This window comes from Haliotis rufescens, unplaced genomic scaffold (assembly GCF_023055435.1).
Source record: "Haliotis rufescens isolate VD_foot unplaced genomic scaffold, xgHalRufe1.0.p SCAF_6, whole genome shotgun sequence".
Lineage (NCBI taxonomy): Eukaryota > Metazoa > Mollusca > Gastropoda > Lepetellida > Haliotidae > Haliotis > Haliotis rufescens.
In genome coordinates this window covers 19,348,550-19,368,961 of record NW_025964334.1, presented here as the reverse complement: position 1 = coordinate 19,368,961, position 20,412 = coordinate 19,348,550, and the positions used below count along the sequence as shown (strand labels likewise).

The following is a 20,412-nucleotide window of genomic DNA, read 5'->3' as shown; positions in this document are numbered from 1 at the left end:
AAAAGCCCACATGTCTCCATAATATACGAGAATTCTGGTTAACAATGAAGTGAATATTAAACATTGATCAATTTATCAATTTGAAACCCCAATCTGGCAAGAAATGAATAAAAATTCCTGGGAACATTAGAAACTTCACATCACCAAGACAGGTCAATCGGAATTCTTACATCAATAGGATCCTCTAAACATGCAAGACCTCCGGTCAACATCATGCTCCTGCCGATGAACAATCATCATCGCTCAAGTAAATCGTAGCAGGTTCAGAAGAGGGGGGGAGGGGATAACGTCGAAGGGAGAATAAAAAACGTCTGTCACAAATACTGTCCGTCGTACCCCTTCCTACACCAAACTACAATCTACACCAACCCCTGCCAAATCAACGGAGGAACTTGATGTCTCCCTCTGATCTCACAGGCTGGAAGATCCTACTGCTGTAAGAATTCATTGAACCATCTTGGGATGGAAAGAATCTGCCATTCCCTACTTGGGGAAGAAGGGGCTTGTCTCAATCTGCAATTCCCTACTTGGCGGGACTGACTCAATGGCCTGGTTGCCTGTCTGTGGGGTTCCACTGCACCCATACCACTGGCTTGGTGGACACCAGACTACCGAGCCTTTCATTGTCCCGACCAGTGTGTCTCATAATAGAGTCAAGCTCCCCTTTACATCAAATACAACCCATCCTTGTATATGTGGAACTCCTCCACACCAGTGACTTTGGCTTGGTGGACACCGGACTTGGCCTTTCATTGTCCTGACCAACATGTCACAATGGAGTAAAGCTCCCCTTAACATCAAATACAACCCATCCTGGTATATGTGGAACTCCACACCACTGACTTTGGCTTGGTGGACACCGGACTTGGCCTTTCATTGTCCTGACCAACGTGTCACAATGGAGTAAAGCTCCCCTTTACATCAAATACAACCCATCCTTGTATATGTGGAACTCCAAGACACTGACTTTGGCTTGGTGGACACCGGACTTGGCCTTTCATTGTCCTGAACAAAGTGTCTCACAATGGAGTAAAGCTCCCCTTTACATCAAATACAACCCATCCTTGTATATGTGGAACTCCAAGACACTGACTTTGGCTTGGTGGACACCGGACTTGGCCTTTCATTGTCCTGACCAACGTGTCACAATGGAGTAAAGCTCCCCTTTACATCAAATACAACCCATCCTTGTATATGTGGAACTCCAAGACACTGACTTTGGCTTGGTGGACACCGGACTTGGCCTTTCATTGTCCTGACCAATGTGTCACAATGGAGTAAAGCTCCCCTTTACATCAAATACAACCCATCCTGGTATATGTGGAACTCCACACCACTGACTTTGGCTTGGTGGACACCGGACTTGGCCTTTCATTGTCCTGACCAACGTGTCACAATGGAGTAAAGCTCCCCTTTACATCAAATACAACCCATCCTGGTATATGTGGAACTCCACACCACTGACTTTGGCTTGGTGGACACTGGACTTGGCCTTTCATTGTCCTGACCAATGTGTCTCACAATGGAGTAAAGCTCCCCTTTACATCAAATATAACCCATCTTCAGTCAACTGCCAAGTTCCTGAAAGTGATTACTGATGTTATGATGTATAGGCTAACACATAGAGCTCTAGACAGCCTAAATATGGAGTTGATCAATTTTGTGTACTACTGTCACCCAGGTGTCTTTCTGTCTAAAACAATCCATGGAGAAATAAATTAAGACACATATATCTTCGTATATAACATTCTTTCACACATGTGGCTCATCATGAAAGTTGAATATATTCTTGTAACATGGTAACAAAATTCTCAATAAATCACCTCTTATCATCCAGCGGGATGATACAATAATATACATCACAAATGCTATCAAAGAATATCACAGATCAAACAACAGTGTTCATATAAGAACCGTAAAAAATATATCCATGTAAAAACCAAATCAACAAATATTAAAAAGTATATCACAGTTCTAAGTCAATATCGAGTTCATAGCCATGTCCGTTAGGGGAAATCCTTATAGCTATCTGCATGCTGTCTACCCGCTGTTTCCCATGAAGCTGATGTAGTTCTTGGAACTGTCATTGGGATGCTTCTTGGAGAGCTTCTTCTTCAGGAAGGACTGCTTGACCTTGAACTTCTTGTCCGTGCTGACGAGTTGTTCGGGGAAGTAGCCGTATGTCCTCCTCTTGATCAGCTTCCCCTTCTTGATGTATCCATAGACCCGGCCAGCAACAGCAGCTTCCGTCACGTAAATCTTACGTCCTGAAACAGGCAAAACATCATAGCTGAGGATTTGGTTTTGGATTGTTCATTGTTTACCCCACACCCAGCAATATTCTGGCTAAAGGACAACAGTCTGTAGAGAAATGAGTCCGGGCCACATGATCCAGTGGTTGGTATTATGAGCAACATAAACTGAATATAAGCTGTGACAGGCAGAGTGGATTCCATCACTGTACCTGCTTTGAATGAGATCTCATCGTCAGAGCGGGCCGTGAAGGCCTTGACAGCGTACACCTTCACCTTCTGGCCTTGTGTGATGTTTCTAATATCAGTGGCTTTGGGCTGCCCTTGTACCTGGTCCTCATCAGAGTCAGAGTCAGAGTCAGAACCCGCTGAAACAGGAATTAATTCATTTCAGGTTTATTGACGTCATATACAGAATAAAACACTGTTCTACTAGCCTGAGACTAGTAAATGTTTTAGGGCCTGTGAAATGTTGAGGGTGATTGAGATGAGCTCAATGACACCAGGAATCCCATAATATCAAACACTGCATTGTTATATGCAAATTACAGACACTTATTTATTAGGTTTCTTTGCTTACACTGGATGAAACAGATACTGTTATTTCTGCAATCAAAAAACAGCTCCAATACAAGATATTCGCCACAAATGTTCGGAAAGCGTGAAACCACAAGCCAGTGTTTTAACTGTAGGTATATGGGCCTATATAAGATAGCTACGCGATAAATTACAAAGAAGAACAAAGTGTGGTTTCTTGCACAATAAAACACTGCTCTATCATGACATTTCTGTAGATTCAAACAAGAGCTTGCAACTTGATGATGTCGTAAATTGGACGATGTTATTGTTGTGAGGGGAGTGTGTTGTGAGTTGTTCTCCATAGATATAGCTGGGCAACACAGATCAATGCAACGATTGCATTCAAAAGTGGGACAGATATGACAATCGGTACTGGGAGAAAGGGTACACATAATCCACGTGAAAATTGTCAGATAATCTGGGAATACCAAACTTAACCCCATAAATGTAACCTCATAAAATGAATTTGTCCGACATTGCCAAGGTCGGGTTCTATTCAGGGAGTCATCATTATTCATTACGGGTAAATGGTTTTAACAGTTTGTACAGTTTTTAGTAAGAGGCTGTGTGTAATGTTGATATCTCATATAAGAAATAAATGACCCTGGCCCCTCATGGTTTATACCCCCTGCAGTGTTTTATTGTACGGTTAACAACTCCCACTTGTCTTGTCTTTCCTAAATACACTTATTTCACCTACCGTATATGACCGCGGATAAGCCGACCCCGTAGATAAGCCGAGGTGTTAATTTGACCATTGAAATACGAAAGAAAATGATATGACCTGCAGATAAGCCGAATCAGGAATTGAAAGACAAAAAACACTGCGAAGTCGGACTGAAAGACATGTGCCGGTACTCGCAGATATTCAAAAATATAAGATGAAAAACGTTGTAATTATATTGAAAAAGTCATTATAATTTCTAATAAAGATTTAACAAACCAGTCATCCACTTTCATAATGTGGGAAGCTGTTTCTCGTGTTTTTTTTTAATCTCATAATGATCGTTATATGTTGCCATCAACAACCAAGCGCCATTTTGTGAGTCGGTGTATATAGAATTATGAACCAGTGAGAAAATATATCAGCTGGAGCGAAGACTCGCAGTTTGAATTCAGCATCGTAAGCATGGCGTTTACGTTTAAAACTCATGATGAAAATGTCAGTCAGCAAAAATATACCAACTTTTATAACCCCCTTTACACCACTATTGTATGTTAATCCAATTGAATTAAATAAACTATCATACTATGAACACATTGAATGACCATCACTTACTCACAGGCTTTTCCAGTTTATTAAACTAATCTCTCGAAAACAAGATTATTAAGCCCCTACTCCCAACACGATCGCTAAGCACCCACAACTTGAAAATGTTTGTGTAAACAACCTGACAATACCAATCGGCCCGTTATTATCAATGCTCATTTCCTTGTGTACCGTGTTGCTTTAAACAACAGGAAGCAATCACAGTGGTCACCGTTTGTGACGTCACAGGAAACAGCTGATCACATGTTTTTGCAAATGGCGAACGGAATAACTCGCCGATACAGTTGTTTATTTGCCTCTTTCAATAAAGGTAGACACTTGTTCACTATCAATTTATGAACTTGCAAAACGTACGTAATAGCTATTGGCGATTTTATCTGGGGATTATATATTATAGCTGTGAATTACATATATTGTTACATGTAAAGATTGTGGAGTTTACGAAGAACGATAAACTTTGAACATTCAATTGAAAACTTATTATCGGAAGTAGTAACATGCATAACATTTTTTTAATAATGACAACATTGGTGTATAATAACAACTTTATTGATAATTTATAACAATAATGGCTCTAGTCGTGGCAACTTCCAAACTTTCGGGAAGTTGTAATCTATCGGACCGTCATTCAGGCGATGTTTCTGACAGATCACGATCTGAAAAATACTATCATGAAAGTGTATCCCGTGGATAAGCCGACCCCTTTCTACAGAATCTTTTTTCTGGTCCTCAAAATTCGGCTTATACGCGGTCATATACGGTACAAGAAAATACATCTTCAGTTAGCTTTTGTAGAGGATTTCTTACAATTCCAGGCTAGGGACAAGAATGTATTGTTTATAAAGTGTGCCACAGATGTCTTGGTTGAGGTTTATAAAAGACATTTTCTGAATACCCATGCTTATTTTTTTATCATACCCTGCATTATGTATATCTATATGGTCATTAGTTTTCATATGTTTTGTTCAGTTTAGTTGTTCAAATGTACAGAGACAATGTCACATGAATTTTTGTGACAAAATGTTATTTTGTCCCTTCCAGCACTAGAAGGTTATTTGAAATGAGACATTACAATTTAATCCATGTAACTGGCCGTCTAATAAATGCAAAGTCAAGGGAATATGTATTCCTAATGCCTTGGAGATCTCATGACTGTCTGTGTACTGTTTGTTTGTTGTTTAACGCCACTCTCAGCAATATTCCAGCTATATGACGGGTTTCTGTAAATAATCGAGTCTGGACCAGACAAACCAATGATTGACATCAAAAGCATTGATTCATGCAATTGGAATCAATGACATGCATCAACCAAGTCAGCGAGTCTGACCACCCGATCCTGTCAGTTGCCCTTTATGACAAGCATAGTCATCCTTTCAGCATTGGTTGCTGAAGACCTATTCTCCCCCGGATCTTCACGGGTCATCGGTGTGCTGACTCATACCTATCAAAAAGTACCTCAGACCTACCAGTGCCTGGCAAACATAATTGTCATGAAGTTGCCTTGTGGTTGGCTTGTGGTTGCCTGGTTTCAACACCTTGATTATCGCATATTTTGATCATCAAAACTAATGTCTCATAAAATATCACACTTTGATTTCCTTACAAGGTAATGAAGTTGTATTGTATAATTCTAATACTAGTAATTAGGGAAATATGAATCTGAAACCTGATATTTTACTTCATGATGAGTCTGTCATCTTGTGAAATACTGTGTTGGTTCTTACAAAACTACCTGGATGAGATCATTGAGGTGGCAACCTAGAAACAAACACTTTGAGGACTGTTTAGCTGTTTTAGTGTTTGTAAAACATCTTTGAGGATGTTTGTAGCACTCTTTCATTACCAACTCAATACTTGCAGAGACCCTTAATTTTCTATCTAGTCTTAAGTGTAAATTCTACTCAAGATTCAACAGGGGCGGTGGGGAAGCCTAGTGGTTCAAGCTTTTACTCGTCACACCATAGGCCTGGATTCCAGTCCCCACATGTGAAGCCCACTGCTGGTGTTCCCCGCTGTGATATTTCTGGAATATTACCAAACCTGGCATAAAACCATACTCACTCATGATAGAACGACAATACTTACAGAGGCCTTTATCATTTTCAAAGGTTGTCTCCTTCATGATGGGAGCTGTCGTCTGTCTCCTCTCTGTCACAACATTGGGAATCTCCACTTCAGGCAGGTAGCGGACATCTTTTGGATTTGGGGAAGCCAATGCCACATGACGGGAATATCTTGTTGCCTCTGTAAGAAGAATTTGGTTAACAAACATTATTTCAGTCATACCACGGCGTCTCACATTAATGTGAGGCAAGTTCAAACTGATGCAAGGTGAAGATGTTTTCTAAGCAGGGATATGCTGACAACAAACCAAGGATCATAATCTGGGTCAATTCTGAGATTCAACCCAACAACCAGCAGATCAGAGCATGACTAAGGGAGACAACTACGCAGAGAATTATTCCAGCCACGCATGACTCCCTGAAGGAATTAAGTTTATGTTTAGAACATCCTGGAATATGCAGTGTATTTATATGTACCATTAATACTCTGAACAATTCACAACCATAAGCTTGAATGTACAACCAGGACATGGCTCCGAGTCAGTACACAAAAGTGTTCTCCCATCAGGGTGCCTGAGGACACACAATACAACCAGGACATGGCTGTGAGTCAGTCTAAAAAGGTGTTCTCCCATCAGGGTGCCATGACACACAATACAACCAGGACATGGCTGTGAGTCAATCTACCAAGGTGTTCTCCCATCAGGGTGCCAGGACACACAATACAACCAGGACATGGCTGTGAGTCAGTCTACCAAGGTGTTCTCCCATCAGGGTACCACGACACACAATACAACCAGGACATGGCTGTGAGTCAGTCTACCAAGGTGTTCTCGCATCAGGGTACCACGACACACAATACAACCAGGACATGGCTGTGAGTCAGTCTACCAAGGTATTCTCCCATCAGGGTACCAGGACACACAATACAACCAGGACATGACACACAGTAAGATAAAATTATTGGTAACAGGAAGCCCTTTAATAGGACCATCAAAATATTTCCAGTCATCTGTAGTTAGAGACATGCGGAATATTAGACCAAAGGACCAAAAGGGTTAATGATACATTATCTAGTATGAATTCAGGCGGGCTTGTACAAATTTCCCCATTGTTTATTTACCCAGGACTAGTAAAGTTTTTGAGTTTAGTTCAAACCCTGAAAAGCATATCCACACAAAACATAACCAGTTGGAGACAAGCAGGTGCCAGCATATAAGACCAATATACCAGGAACATAAACATACATCATCTAAAACACTGTTTTGTGTCAATGGAGTTGGAGTCAATAGGTTTCACTGTGTCCTAAAGGTTGCAGAACTCACTTGGCTTCTCAGTGTCACCATCTACTGTGGTCTGTACAAACACGGCTGTGCTGTCTTTGGCTGGCAGGACTTGCCTGTAACACACACACATCACTGTCTAGAGAGGTCACACACATCACTGTCTAGAGAGGTCACACACATCACTGTCTAGAGAGGTCACACACATCACTGTCAAGAGAGCTCACACACATCACTGTCTAGAGAGTTCACACACATCACTGTCTAGAGAGCTCACACACATCACTGTCTAGAGAGTTCACACACACCACTGTCTAGAGAGTTCACACACATCACTGTCAAGAGAGCCCACACACATCACTGTCTAGAGAGCTCACACACATCACTGTCTAGAGAGCTCACACGCATCACTGTCTAGAGAGCTCACACACATCACTGTCTAGAGAGCTCACACGCATCACTGTCTAGAGAGCTCACACACATCACTGTCTAGAGAGCTCACACGCATCACTGTCTAGAGAGCTCACACACATCACTGTCTAAAGAGTTCACACACATCACTGTCTAGAGAGCTCACCTAACTCATCGACACATGTAACACAAACATCACTGTCTAGAGAGCTCACACACATCACTGTCTAGTAGGGCTGCAACAAATACACTATGAGGCGAATACGATTCGTATCATGAATATAGGGTAATGAATACGAATATTAATTCACGAATACAATAACAAGTCAGCAGCTGAAGTATTATTTGTTATATTCAGTGAAACATTTACAACATAAATTATTTGACATGGTTTGTTAATTATTAATCATGTTAAAATATTATACATTAATATACTGCACTTATCCAGGAACTAGAATCTGCTCACATGCGACAATGACCAGTGAACACAATACTGTCAAATTAAATATTACAAGAGTGTTATCTCTGAGGAAATCTTTGCATATAATGTTCTTATGCCCTTTAGGTACATGCTTGCATATTCATAAATATTCAGTTCTAGTGGCCACAAATAACAAATTCAATTCATGAATGGATACGGTTCAATTCACCGAATCGTAACAGCCCTACTGTCTTGAAAGCTCACACACATCACTGTCTAGAGAGCTCAAACACATCACTGTCTACAGAGGTCACCTAACTCATCTACACATGTAACACAGATCACTGTCTGGAGAGCTCACACACATCCTGTCTAGAAAGCTCACACACATCGCTGTCTACAGAGGTCACCTTACTCATTGACACATGTAACACAAACTTCACTGTCTAGAGCGGTCACACACATCACTGTCTAGAGAGCTAACACACATCATTGTCTAGAGAGCTCACCTAACTCATAGACACATATAACACACACATCACTGTCTAGAGAGCTCACATAACCGATACACATGTAACACAAACATCACTGTCTATAGAGCTCAAACAACTCACAGACACATGTAAAACACACATCACTGTCTAGAGAGCTCACCTAACTCATAGACAGACGTAACACACACATCACTGTCTAGAGAGCTCATATAAATCAGACACACACAGTCTTGAGATAACTACCATAGTAAGAAATCCTTTTTGAAGCAATCCAATACTTTCATGGCAAAGATGAGCCAAATACTTGTAATGACTAGCTGCTGATCATTAGTGTTTGTTATCATTATTATCATGATCAGTATAGTGAGAGAAGGAACTTACCCAATGTCAGTTTCAGCAGATGAATCTACTTGAGCTTTCTTTTGAGAAGAATCCTTATCTTCTGCCTTCTTCTCGGCTGACACTTCAGATGGGTGAAGCTGTATCAATACAAAATAGACAGGTTACACAGGTTAAATCAACAACACCCACCCATATTTTCAGCATGTATCCCTCACCCCAAACCACCCACCCCATCCTTCAACATGTTTCCCCAGACACACAACACCCACCCCATCCTTCAACATGTTTCTCCAGACACACAACACCCACCCCATCCTGCAACATGTTTCTCCAGACACACAACACCCACCCCCATCCTTCAACATGTTTCTCCAGACACACAACACCCACCCCATCCTTCAACATGTTTCCCCAGACACACAACACCCACCCCCATCCTTCAACATGTTTCTCCAGACACACAACACCCACCCCCATCCTTCAACATGTTTCCCCAGACACACAACACCCACCCCATCTTCAACATGTTTCCCCAGACACACAACACCCACCCCATCCTTCAACATGTTTCCCCAGACACACAACACCCACCCCCATACTTCAACATGTTTCCCCAGACACACAACACCCACCCCATCCTTCAACATGTTTCCCCAGATACACAACACCCACCCCCATCCTTCAACATGTTTCCCAAGATACACAACACCCACCCTATCCTTCAACATGTTTCCCTAGACACACAACACCCACCCCATCCTTCAACATGTTTCCCCAGATACACAACACCCACCCCACACTTCCACTGTTTCCCCACACAATACAGCGGCCATGTAGCTCTACTCACCTCTTCTATAGGGAACTTATGTTGATACAGATAGAACACATTGTAAAGGTTGATTTCTTTCTGTAAGTTGTACTGCTCAAGACGGGATATTCCTTCATCAAACAATGGCACCAGTACCTCGTTCCTGGAGTTAGAAATGCTTTCATAATATTGTGGATGACAGTGGGAACAGTGACCCATGTCATGTGAATATGATGTTCCTCATGATCAGCTAATGCTGGATGTAACCCAATCTCATTAAAATCAGATCTTAGTTCTAGCTATCGCTAAACAAAGATCTGAGGACATCCCATTACGGGTCACGTCAGAACGACCTTTCATCCAACCAGTCAAAGCGTCACTAACCAGATCATGAAAGTGACAGTCGGAATGTGTTTTCTAATCATACAACCTTGAAAACGTTAACACAGGTTATTCAGAACAAGAGTTACGGCCCGTATGACTGATTCTGTCAAAATTATCGTATATCCCTCGCTTCCGTGGGATAAACATTTGAACGGAGGAGTCGTTGCACAGTACGTGGGAAGCACTGCCAAACAATCTCAACCATATATTAGACATTCCAGAATGTTCGTTTGTTCAGTTTTCAAAATTTTAATCGTGAACTGTGTCAACCAATTTTTCAAGCGTAGTCTGAAATGGAAGCTGCCAGGTTGAAACGCGTGCCGTAAAGCTCGAGAAAGCTGCTTTCTAATTGGCTGATGTCGACTTAGTCATTACAGTGGTCAGTCAAAGTTCACAAAAGGTCGTTCTAACGTGAACCGTAATGGGATGTCCTCAGATCTTTGCTCAGAGGCAGCGAGAACTTAGATCTGATTTTAACGAGATTCGACGTGACCCATCCATGTACTCAAATATCATGACATAATGAATCCAATTCTAGTTTACCCTCATAATAGACAGGGTATGTTAGGACATAAATCTTAACAGAATCTCAACAGGGTAACCCCAACATTTGACATCAAAACTAGAGGTACTATAAGTGTCAAACACAACTGATCAAACTGTTATGTGTTGTACAAGGCCCACTGACACTTCATTTATTCAAGTCAAAATATCATATAATATTACCTATGTTTTCTACAGGCACAACAAAATAAAAAACACTTCCAGTAAATGCTTTAACGCTTCGATTTTAATCAAAACAAAACTACTAAGAAGTGCGGGTGAGCATCCATCCGGTACATGAAAATTTTAATAGCATACTACAATGAGAGTTACAGTTCCTACAACTGCGATCATCTGAACCTAGGCAATAGTAAGCGAGAAATTTGCATTGTGAGAAAGAAATCAAAACATTAGAATGCAATTGCAAAATGCCTTCAATAGTGACCCCTAACTTAGTAAGTACAACAAACTGGTGAATGTGAATGTGAACAGGAACGTAAATGTAAATATGAACGTTAATGTTAACGTGAACATGAATCTTATGTAAATATGAATGTGAACATGAATGTGAATGTAAATATGAACGTAAATGTGAATGTGTCTGTGAAAGTGAATGTAATGTGAATGCAATCTAAATATGAAAGCGAATGTAATGTAAATATGAAAGTGAATGTAAATGTGGATGTTATGTAAATATGAAAGTGAATGTAAATGTGAATGTGAAAGTGAATGTAAATGTGAATGTGAAAGTGAATGTAAATGTGAATGTGAAAGTGAATGTAAATATATGAAAGTGAATGTAAATGTAAATGTGAATGTGAATGTAAATGTGAATGTAAATAAGAAAGTGAATGTAAATGTGAATGTAATGTAAATATGAAAGTGAATGTAAATGTGAATGTGAAAGTGAATGTAAATGTGAAAGTGAATGTAAATGTGAATGTTATGTAAATATGAAAGTGAATGTAAATGTGAAAGTGAATGTGAATGTAAATATGAAAGTGAATGTAAATGTGAATGTAATGTAAATATGAAAGTGAATGTAAATGTGAATGTGAATATAAATGTGAAAGTGAATGTATACATGAACGTGCACATGAATGTGAATGTGAATGTAAATGGAATGTGAATGTGCCATGTGCCAATATCTACCTCTGGGTTTCTGCTGATTTACTGCTTTGCATCATCGAAGTCATCACATTCTGCAGGTTTTGAAGGCGTTCCCTCTCATAAGCATCAGAATCATTCTGGAATCTTTTCATTTCCTGAAATAGGGAATAACATCATTTTGCTAGCAGTTAATATAACAATGAAACACAACCTAAAATCTGATTGTATTCCTCCACCATTTCAACCTGCATTGTTGAGATGAGGGCAATGTTATGCAAATGTAACCATCTACCTGGTATAACTACATAGATCATGTAGAAATATCATATAGGCACTGTAATAATACCAGGACAAGTGCCTACTTCTATGAAAGTCGTTCGTGTCGAGTTTTCCTCTTGCAGTTTTTGTCTGTAGGACGTCTTGGCCCCATCAACGTTAGCCTCCAGTTTCCTCCAGTGAGCCAAGAGTTCCCTGAAGTTGGTGTGAGGGTCCTGGCTAATTTGGGCTGCATCCATCTGAGGCTTGAAGTGAACCATCTTGTCCTTGGTCAGGAAAAAGTCCTGTGAACACAGGAAACACTGAGTAATGAACATTTCATAACAGACACCATCATTTGTTTGTTTGTTTATTGTTGAATACTGCACTCAGCAATATATAAGCTATATGACGGCGGTCTGTTAATAATCGAGTCATCCAGTGATTGTCATCAGCATCGATCCACACCATTGGGATACCATGACATGCATCAACCAAGTCAGTGAGTCTGACAACCCGATCCTGTTAGTTGCCTCTTACAACAAGCAAAGTTGCCGTTCAAGGCAAGTATAGGTTGCTGAAGACCTATGTAAATATGAATCTTCACTTTTCACAGACACCATCAGATCAGCAACAACTCTACAAGTGAGTAGAGGATAAATGTTGCTAACGCCCTATTCCAGTCATATCATGACCACCAGTGAATAACTGAACCTGTCAGTCAGGGAGGCCAAGGGTTAATAGCATGAACAATGATCCACTCCATCAATAGATGCTGACCCACATTGAGCTAGGTCACACATTGCAACCACCTGATCCTCAGAAGTACTGATCACCATGTGATCACCTCACACAGGTCACGTATCAAAGTGAAGCAATGTCATGGAGAATATGTGGATGCTTTCATGATCATGTTCAGCAGCCTGACTCCTGAGTTTCCAGGACATTGGTCCTGCCCCACACTGAAGCACATGAAGCACATGAAGCACATGTAGCACATGTGGTGTTTTCTTCAGCAAGTGACTTTGGTCGAAATATGGTACCCAGCAGAGAATGGGTACCCGGTAGGATGAGATGGTAATGTCAGTGTTAAACATGTTAAAACCTTCTAGCACCTGACAGGACAGTTGGTTTGTACACTTCCCAGAGGGATGAGAATGATAACTTGCAAACTAATCCAAAGACTGGGATAACAATAATGTTATGTTAGCACTTTGATATATATACTCACCGTCATCATCATCATTATCATCAACATTAGACATTGGATGCCTTTGTGAACTTTCACTTTTTAACATCCCATAAATTTGATTTGTTAACAAACCAGGTGGCAAATACATATTAAATTAGGGCTGAAACAATACAGAAAGGTCCCAATACATAGGTCAAGATACGATACTTGATACGATATGTATCGCGATATGGAGATCTACGAAAAAACATGCGGAAAATTCTTGACTATAAATATTTCAGAGTAGGTTCAAAAGGAAAAGCTAGCTGTAGACACATGTTTATAGAGGCTATTTTTAGTGAATTTGAGACACTAATTACAACACATTTTGCAATATTTGACTGACAAAAATGCTGGGGGCTTATTAAACAAGTGTAATTTATTTTAGCAAGTGTATTGTCTTGTACATATACAGAAAACATGTGTAGTGTATCGTATCGTCGCATGAAAACTCACGATACACCGGTGCACTGATGTGTCATTTCAAAATATTACTCATAAGCTACAAATAATAGGTAATAGGCAGATAATATACATAGAAAAATACTGTTGTTCATAACCCAAGTTTGAGCAGAGATCAAGGGAATACCTTGAACTGGCCTATACTACCATTGCTAGACTTTGTTCAGGTATTTTGTAATATAGGTAACAAGCCAGTCTCAACACTGTGATTCTCTCCCCTCAGAGTATGCTGAGTGAATGGAAGGGATAGTAAGTCCATCGCCAGGAATCAAGACTTGTGAGATTAAATCACTTGGGAGCAATAATCCATGTTTCCACCTAGCTGCAAAAGTCCAGTAAAAAATCACCTCTTTCAGCTGGTCAATCTCCTTCTCCAGCTTAACCTGTCTCTTCCTTGTCTTTTCATAGAGATGCTGAGTGGCCTTCCTTGTAGCATGTTCTGAGTCGATGTAGCTGTGATGAAGATAAAGATGAAGACCATGAATGGATGATGAACACTTCACCATCTGAATTTCTTCCAAACTTGTTAATTTGTCAAATACATGTTTTAACATGGGGCTTTCTTTTCCCAATTTAATATATGAACAGATTTTCACGTCAGTCAGAAATATCACATTAAAATTACACGGGAAGACAACCCTCACTCCAGAGTGTAAAAGGATTAGTACTTCAGCCTAGTTTAAATTTCATTTTTGAACAGTTTCCCCTATATTTGCTGAGAGAAAAAGATCAAATGTTTTCCCTGATTATAGCATAGTTGTCTTGACAACGATGAGGTATGGACCAAACACAACACAAACAGTCTCAACCCAAAAGCTCAACATCTATCCTACAGCTTATTTATAATGAGACAGTATTTCTTTACTATAGTGCACACCGCAGCATAATGTGCAACCGTATCTAAGGGATGCAGTATTTTGGAGAAAAATACAGATTCTTCAAGCATTATGCTCAGTAAATACATTTTGTCTCACTTCAGGTGCAGTCATGACATGAAAATATGAAATTTGCAATAAAACATCAGTAGAAATGAATAACCATTTCCTTCTGCTTGGCATTGTTTAACATGCAGAGATAAAGATTACCATCCATATTGTCTCGTAAAAGCCAGAAACACATTTTCTCCCAGATCTACCAGTGACTCAGTTAAAAAATACCCAAAAATATAACTTGAAAGAATTTTGATCCAATGATCAAAGGAAATTGTATCTGAAACTATTTTTTTACCAGGAATAATATATTCCAGTATCATGTTATTTTAGTTTTTGCTCTATGTATTTCATCTTCCCGAGGCAAAGGAGTTAACTGACTATAAAAGTCCTGTTTCCACCCTTGCTGAACTAGACTGGAATTTCCAGGCTTGATCGTAGCGCCACCAGTGGCTATTACGAGTTATGTCCCTTCTATGTTCCTCCTACTGACCAATCAGATTCCATCTCTCTTAGCACTTGCATTTGCTTCAAACAAAATGGCGGCGCCCGATCAAGACAATCTGCTCGATAATCAACATCTATATTGTAATGAAACGGCTCTTAGTCTTACCCTGCGAAGTGTATCAAATTATGTGAGCTACTTGATTAAAAGCATGAAAGAATATGCACAATATCTGTCAACATCAAGTTGGTGGTACACATGCTTTGTAGATCCTGCAGTCGACCGAAATCTGCACGTTGAAATCCATGTTGTTTATGAACTAGATGTCTAGTTCGTAGCGTGATTTTGATTGAACTATGCATAGACTCGTTAGTCCAGTCAAAACGTAACTCCATAATTGCAGCCTAGTAGCAAGGGTGGAACTGGACTTTTATAGTCAGTTAAGTCCCTTGTCTCGGGAAGATGTATATATTTAAAATGATACTTACTTCTGAAGGCTCCTGAGGGGACCATCTTGGCCATACATGGAGTTTAATAATTTGTTATGCAGATCATGCTTTTCCTTGTAAGTGGCCATCCAGATTTTCATGAGAGCATTGACTTCGTCATAAGCCAAGTTGCTACCTGCATGTACACAACCAGATTCAGCAAAACTCTTATTATAAGTATGACACAGTTGAACCAATCAACTCAAATCGAAAGGTTGCACGGGAATCACGCACGCACTATTACGGTGTTAGCGTTGGGCGTCTCAACGTGCATGATTCCCGTGCAACCTTTCGAGTTGAGTTGATTTGTTCAACTGTGTCATATGGCCCTGTGATGCAGGGGTAGCATTATGCAGATGCCTGTTTCAATGAATGTTCGTTCCACCCGTGACGAACAGGTCTGGTTGTTGATAAAATATAGTGATAGCTAAATAGACAGATTTTTTATTCATGCACCGATTGTCTTAAATGTAATATCCAGTTATGTATGACTGTTTAACAATCTCATACCAACTTTGACTGGAGTAGGTCCAATAGTTTTTCAGATATTGTAGTAAACGTCGGTACCTTAAATTACCTTCCAGACTATAACTGAGGTCACATCGTCAGTATATATCTCGATATGAGTGATAAGTAAGGTCTACACAAAGCAAACACTTACCAATCTTGGTTAGGGCTCTATCCTTCCACTTTACTACGAACTCATCGTAGATTTGGCCAACTTTCTTCTCCATTTTTGCATGGTCCTTAAGAAGGTTAAGGAGATTAACCATTGAACTGAAAATATAGGAAAAACAACTGATTTGAAGGTAACATTTAGAAGTTAATACTATAGAGAAGAATAGTTCTAATTCCGAAAAACAGATGCACAATCTGTAAGTAAGGTGAGTCAGCCAATCGGAGCTTGTCTTGTGTCTCAGTTTGTCAGGGGGAACAGAAAACTTGTCAGGGGGAACAGAAAACTATGTTCATGGACACTACTAATCGTAAGGTCCCTCATCATGCTCATGGCTATTTGTGTTCCTGTGATCGTTCACTTGACTAGTCCTCGACTTGACAAGTCCCCACCTACCAAACCTTGGACGCTAATTTGACCAGAACAGAAAAAAAACCTATGTATTGAGATGGTAGTTTTATTTTTAATGAATCTCAGAATTTGGCCCTTTACTGTAAATCATGAAATTAATGCGTCTCCAAAAGAATGCGACCACTGACCCCTAGCCAAAAATGCGACTCAATATGAATGCAACACCTCCCCTCTCATCAGTGGATCTATATGTACCGGTAAAGAAAATGTCTTCTGTCAGGTATACAGGAGAATCCTCACCTTAATCCAACCTGACCTTAATCCAATCACACACCAAATAGCACTGCTTATTAGCGCTGAGTAGAGTACTTCTGCTACAATACATAGTGTTTTCCTAAGAACAACATATAGTTTTTGTGTTTATTCTTGTTAACTGGTATTAAGAAAGTTCACAGGAAATACAATAATTGAACCAACTCAAGTTAAATCTTTTGTCTCCAATTTTTGGGTATAAATAACGTGACTAAATAGTACTAGTATTCAGTCATGTTGAAGTACATCATGGTCACCAGGAGGCTCCCTTCTGTGCCTGGTCGGCCTGATCCAGCGAAGGCATCGACTCCAGAGAAAGCTGCCAGTATCATAACATGTCCAAGGTGGACAGGTCACAGAGGAGTACTACGACAGCGTGAGACCTTTAAGAGTTTCTGTGAGAAACAGTTAGACCCAGTCTTTCCATATTTTCGCTTTATACATATACTGTAAATCTTGAAATTAATGAGAGCGTGAACTAAATGCGAAAAATGCGAGTGTTTTTTGCTCGCATTTATTAACTTCTCATTTATGTCTCCAAAATGACATTGACTTTAAGTCACATTTTTGGCTAGGGGTCAGCAGTCATATCTATTTGGAGACACATTAATTTCCAGATTTCCAGTACAGGGGTTGCTCATGTAACTTGAAGTCAACACAATAGGAACTAGGGCTGTTACGATTCACTCACGTAATCGGTGAATCGAACCGTAACCATTCATGAATTGAATTCGCTAGTCATTGTCGCATTTGAGCAGATACGAGTACCTGGATAAGTGCAGTATATAAAAGTATAATATATTAATAATTAACAAACCATGTCAAATGATTTATGTTGTTATTGTTTCACTGACTATAATAATAATGAATCAACTGCTGACTTTTTATTGTATTTGTGAATTAATATTCACATTCATTACCCTATATTCGTGATATGAATCGTATTCGCCTCACAGTGTATTCATTGCAGCCTTAATAGGAACACTGTCTCTTTACTTCATTCAACGCACTAACTCATGACATTGACTTAAAATTAGATGGTGCTTACCACAAATGACTTAAAAATTTATCAGACTGATTTCTCAATTAAGCTTATGTTCCTTGTGTAATCATGGTAATAAATACATACATTGACATCCGTCGGAGACACATTTCAGTGAACATGTTATATTTTATATCTACTTTAGTAATTAAACACTACATTTACTAAGGAAAGCATTTTATTCAAGTTGTTGAGTGGGGGACAAGCCCCCAAACGCCAATATTTTAGCGAGGCGACAAATATGGCGTCTGAAAAACTTAGAAACTGTTACTAAGGAATGAGCTTGTCAGCTTCACTTATCAAAATTGCGGAAGGTGTCCGGTTTAATGCATTCTTGACCCACCTTTAGAATACAGACAACAAACTTTTCAAACAGGTGACAATACCCTTTGACATAATTTGTAGTATTTTGTTGCCAGTCACACCAGCACAAACAATGCCCTGTGACGTCAGGAGTCATCGAGTGTGCATGAGCTCCTCCCAGGGATCAATCATCTCTACACGCAATGTCATTGAATACGCCCAGTGATGTTGAGAGTTTTGAATATTTGTTTACTAAATATAGCCTTTGGCGATGCATTTTATTGAAAGTCCTAGTTTACGAAAGCACGGAATGGGACGTCACGAGTGTGCCAAATGGCATCGGAATCACTCGTAAGTGTCCATAGACTTAAGTCACAAGACACCATGCCTACCCGTAACCTTTGTAAGTGTCCGTCACCTATTCAACCCTTTTCGTTTAGATCCGTAACGTCGTAGGCATGACTAGGTAAATATGCACTTAGTTTTTACAGTGTGGACATAGCTCAGTTGGTTAGCTCTTTGGTTGAAAATCCGAAGGTCTCGAGTTCACGTCTGACGGATTCTCACAAAAACTGGTTGCTTGTCTTTGAGACACATGACCTACGGCAGAGATCATCCACACGAGTAGTTGACTAGTTGTGGTACTGTATTCTAAAGGTGCTCCCATTCTTGCCCAGATCTGAGACGTTTACCACTCGGGTGAAACTAAGGAGCAATTTTATTTAATCGGTCGAATATGGGAAATTAACTCATGATCATGGTTTCCTGCAGGCCCATGTTGCACAACTCAGCAAAGCGAATAGGCCCCCCTTGCCCCCTGTGTCTACACGAAGCACAGGTGTACATTTAGATTATTTACCAGGGTGTCGGATATCATCAACCATAGCACAGAATCAGGGAGGTTTTAAGTCAGTTGAGATATCATAGCCTACTGCTATGAACTCCAACTGGATATATTTCAAGAAAAGGTTTTCAGTATCTCAAAATTCGCAGATGCCTCATCTACCCCTTTAGGGTCATCTCTGGCCCTCAGCTTGTAGAGGTTGTAGATAGTCTTGTCAGCCTAAAATAATGATATGATAGGTTCCACCAACTTTATCCTAAACAGGGCTGAGGCCAGGCCAAATACTACCCTCGCGCACAACCCCCTATTACCCTACCCTGCCCAGGTACCCGTTGTAAATCTTAAGAGATGGTTAGGCCTACAAAATGTCAGATTGGGACTAGTATGACTATAGCCCTTGCAAACTGTATTTAGATACATGTATATAGAACCATCTGGTCATGCATACTGAAGTTGACTGAAGCCTCATCTTTATTCAAACATATGACAGTCAGAAGGAATGCCAACATTAGTAGCTTGTAGTGTAACCATGCAGTTCCAGATATTTTTGTCATTAAACAATATATCACGCGACTAACCACGGGTCCGGGTAGCCCTGTGGGTACCAGGGTCGTACTCAGTACCCACCCGACCCAAGTATCAGAGTTATCCTTCCAAATCTAATCCTAAAAAGCACTTGGATCCTTGAATTGAAATGGAGGCAAACATATTCTATGTAGGCTCTGCTACTAGATACTATAGTATCTATACACCTCTATAAAAGTACACATCCTACTTGCAGAGTAATAGAGCTGCCATATCTCAACTCAAAAGCGACACTTCCGATTCAGAGAGCAGCAAGTCAAGATCAGAGGTCAAGGTTTAGTTCATTTCATTTAAAATTACTTCCATGTAAATATTTACCTTTGTCCACGTGTAAATCTTTGAAGCGATGCTTCTGTCGACGCTTGGCAGGATTTAGGCAGTTCCATATCTCGATCGGCCTTGTCCATGTTTGATTTTTGCGCGCTTTGCGACTCCTAATCCTTTCCTTTCAGACTCCTCCGGGATAATAGCCGTCGCTAGGGCGCGTCACTGAAGACGGGCATTTTGATTGGCTGAACCCTGCTCCTCG

At 40.1% G+C, this 20,412-nt stretch overlaps 1 protein-coding gene across 1 annotated transcript; it reads right to left on the bottom strand.

The window, feature by feature from the left end:
* Positions 1-1,663: 1,663 nt before the first annotated feature.
* On the bottom strand, positions 1,664-20,340 carry LOC124122959. Its single transcript, XM_046486171.2, has 12 exons — positions 20,202-20,340; positions 16,432-16,547; positions 15,771-15,906; positions 14,256-14,361; positions 12,323-12,520; positions 12,003-12,115; positions 9,963-10,086; positions 9,155-9,252; positions 7,490-7,563; positions 6,187-6,345; positions 2,465-2,620; positions 1,664-2,267 (listed from the first exon to the last, which is right to left on the bottom strand). Exons 1-12 carry the CDS (start codon positions 20,288-20,290, stop codon positions 2,041-2,043), a joined length of 1,596 nt encoding a protein of 531 aa, XP_046342127.2. The 5' UTR covers positions 20,291-20,340; the 3' UTR covers positions 1,664-2,040.
* Positions 20,341-20,412: the final 72 nt, after the last annotated feature.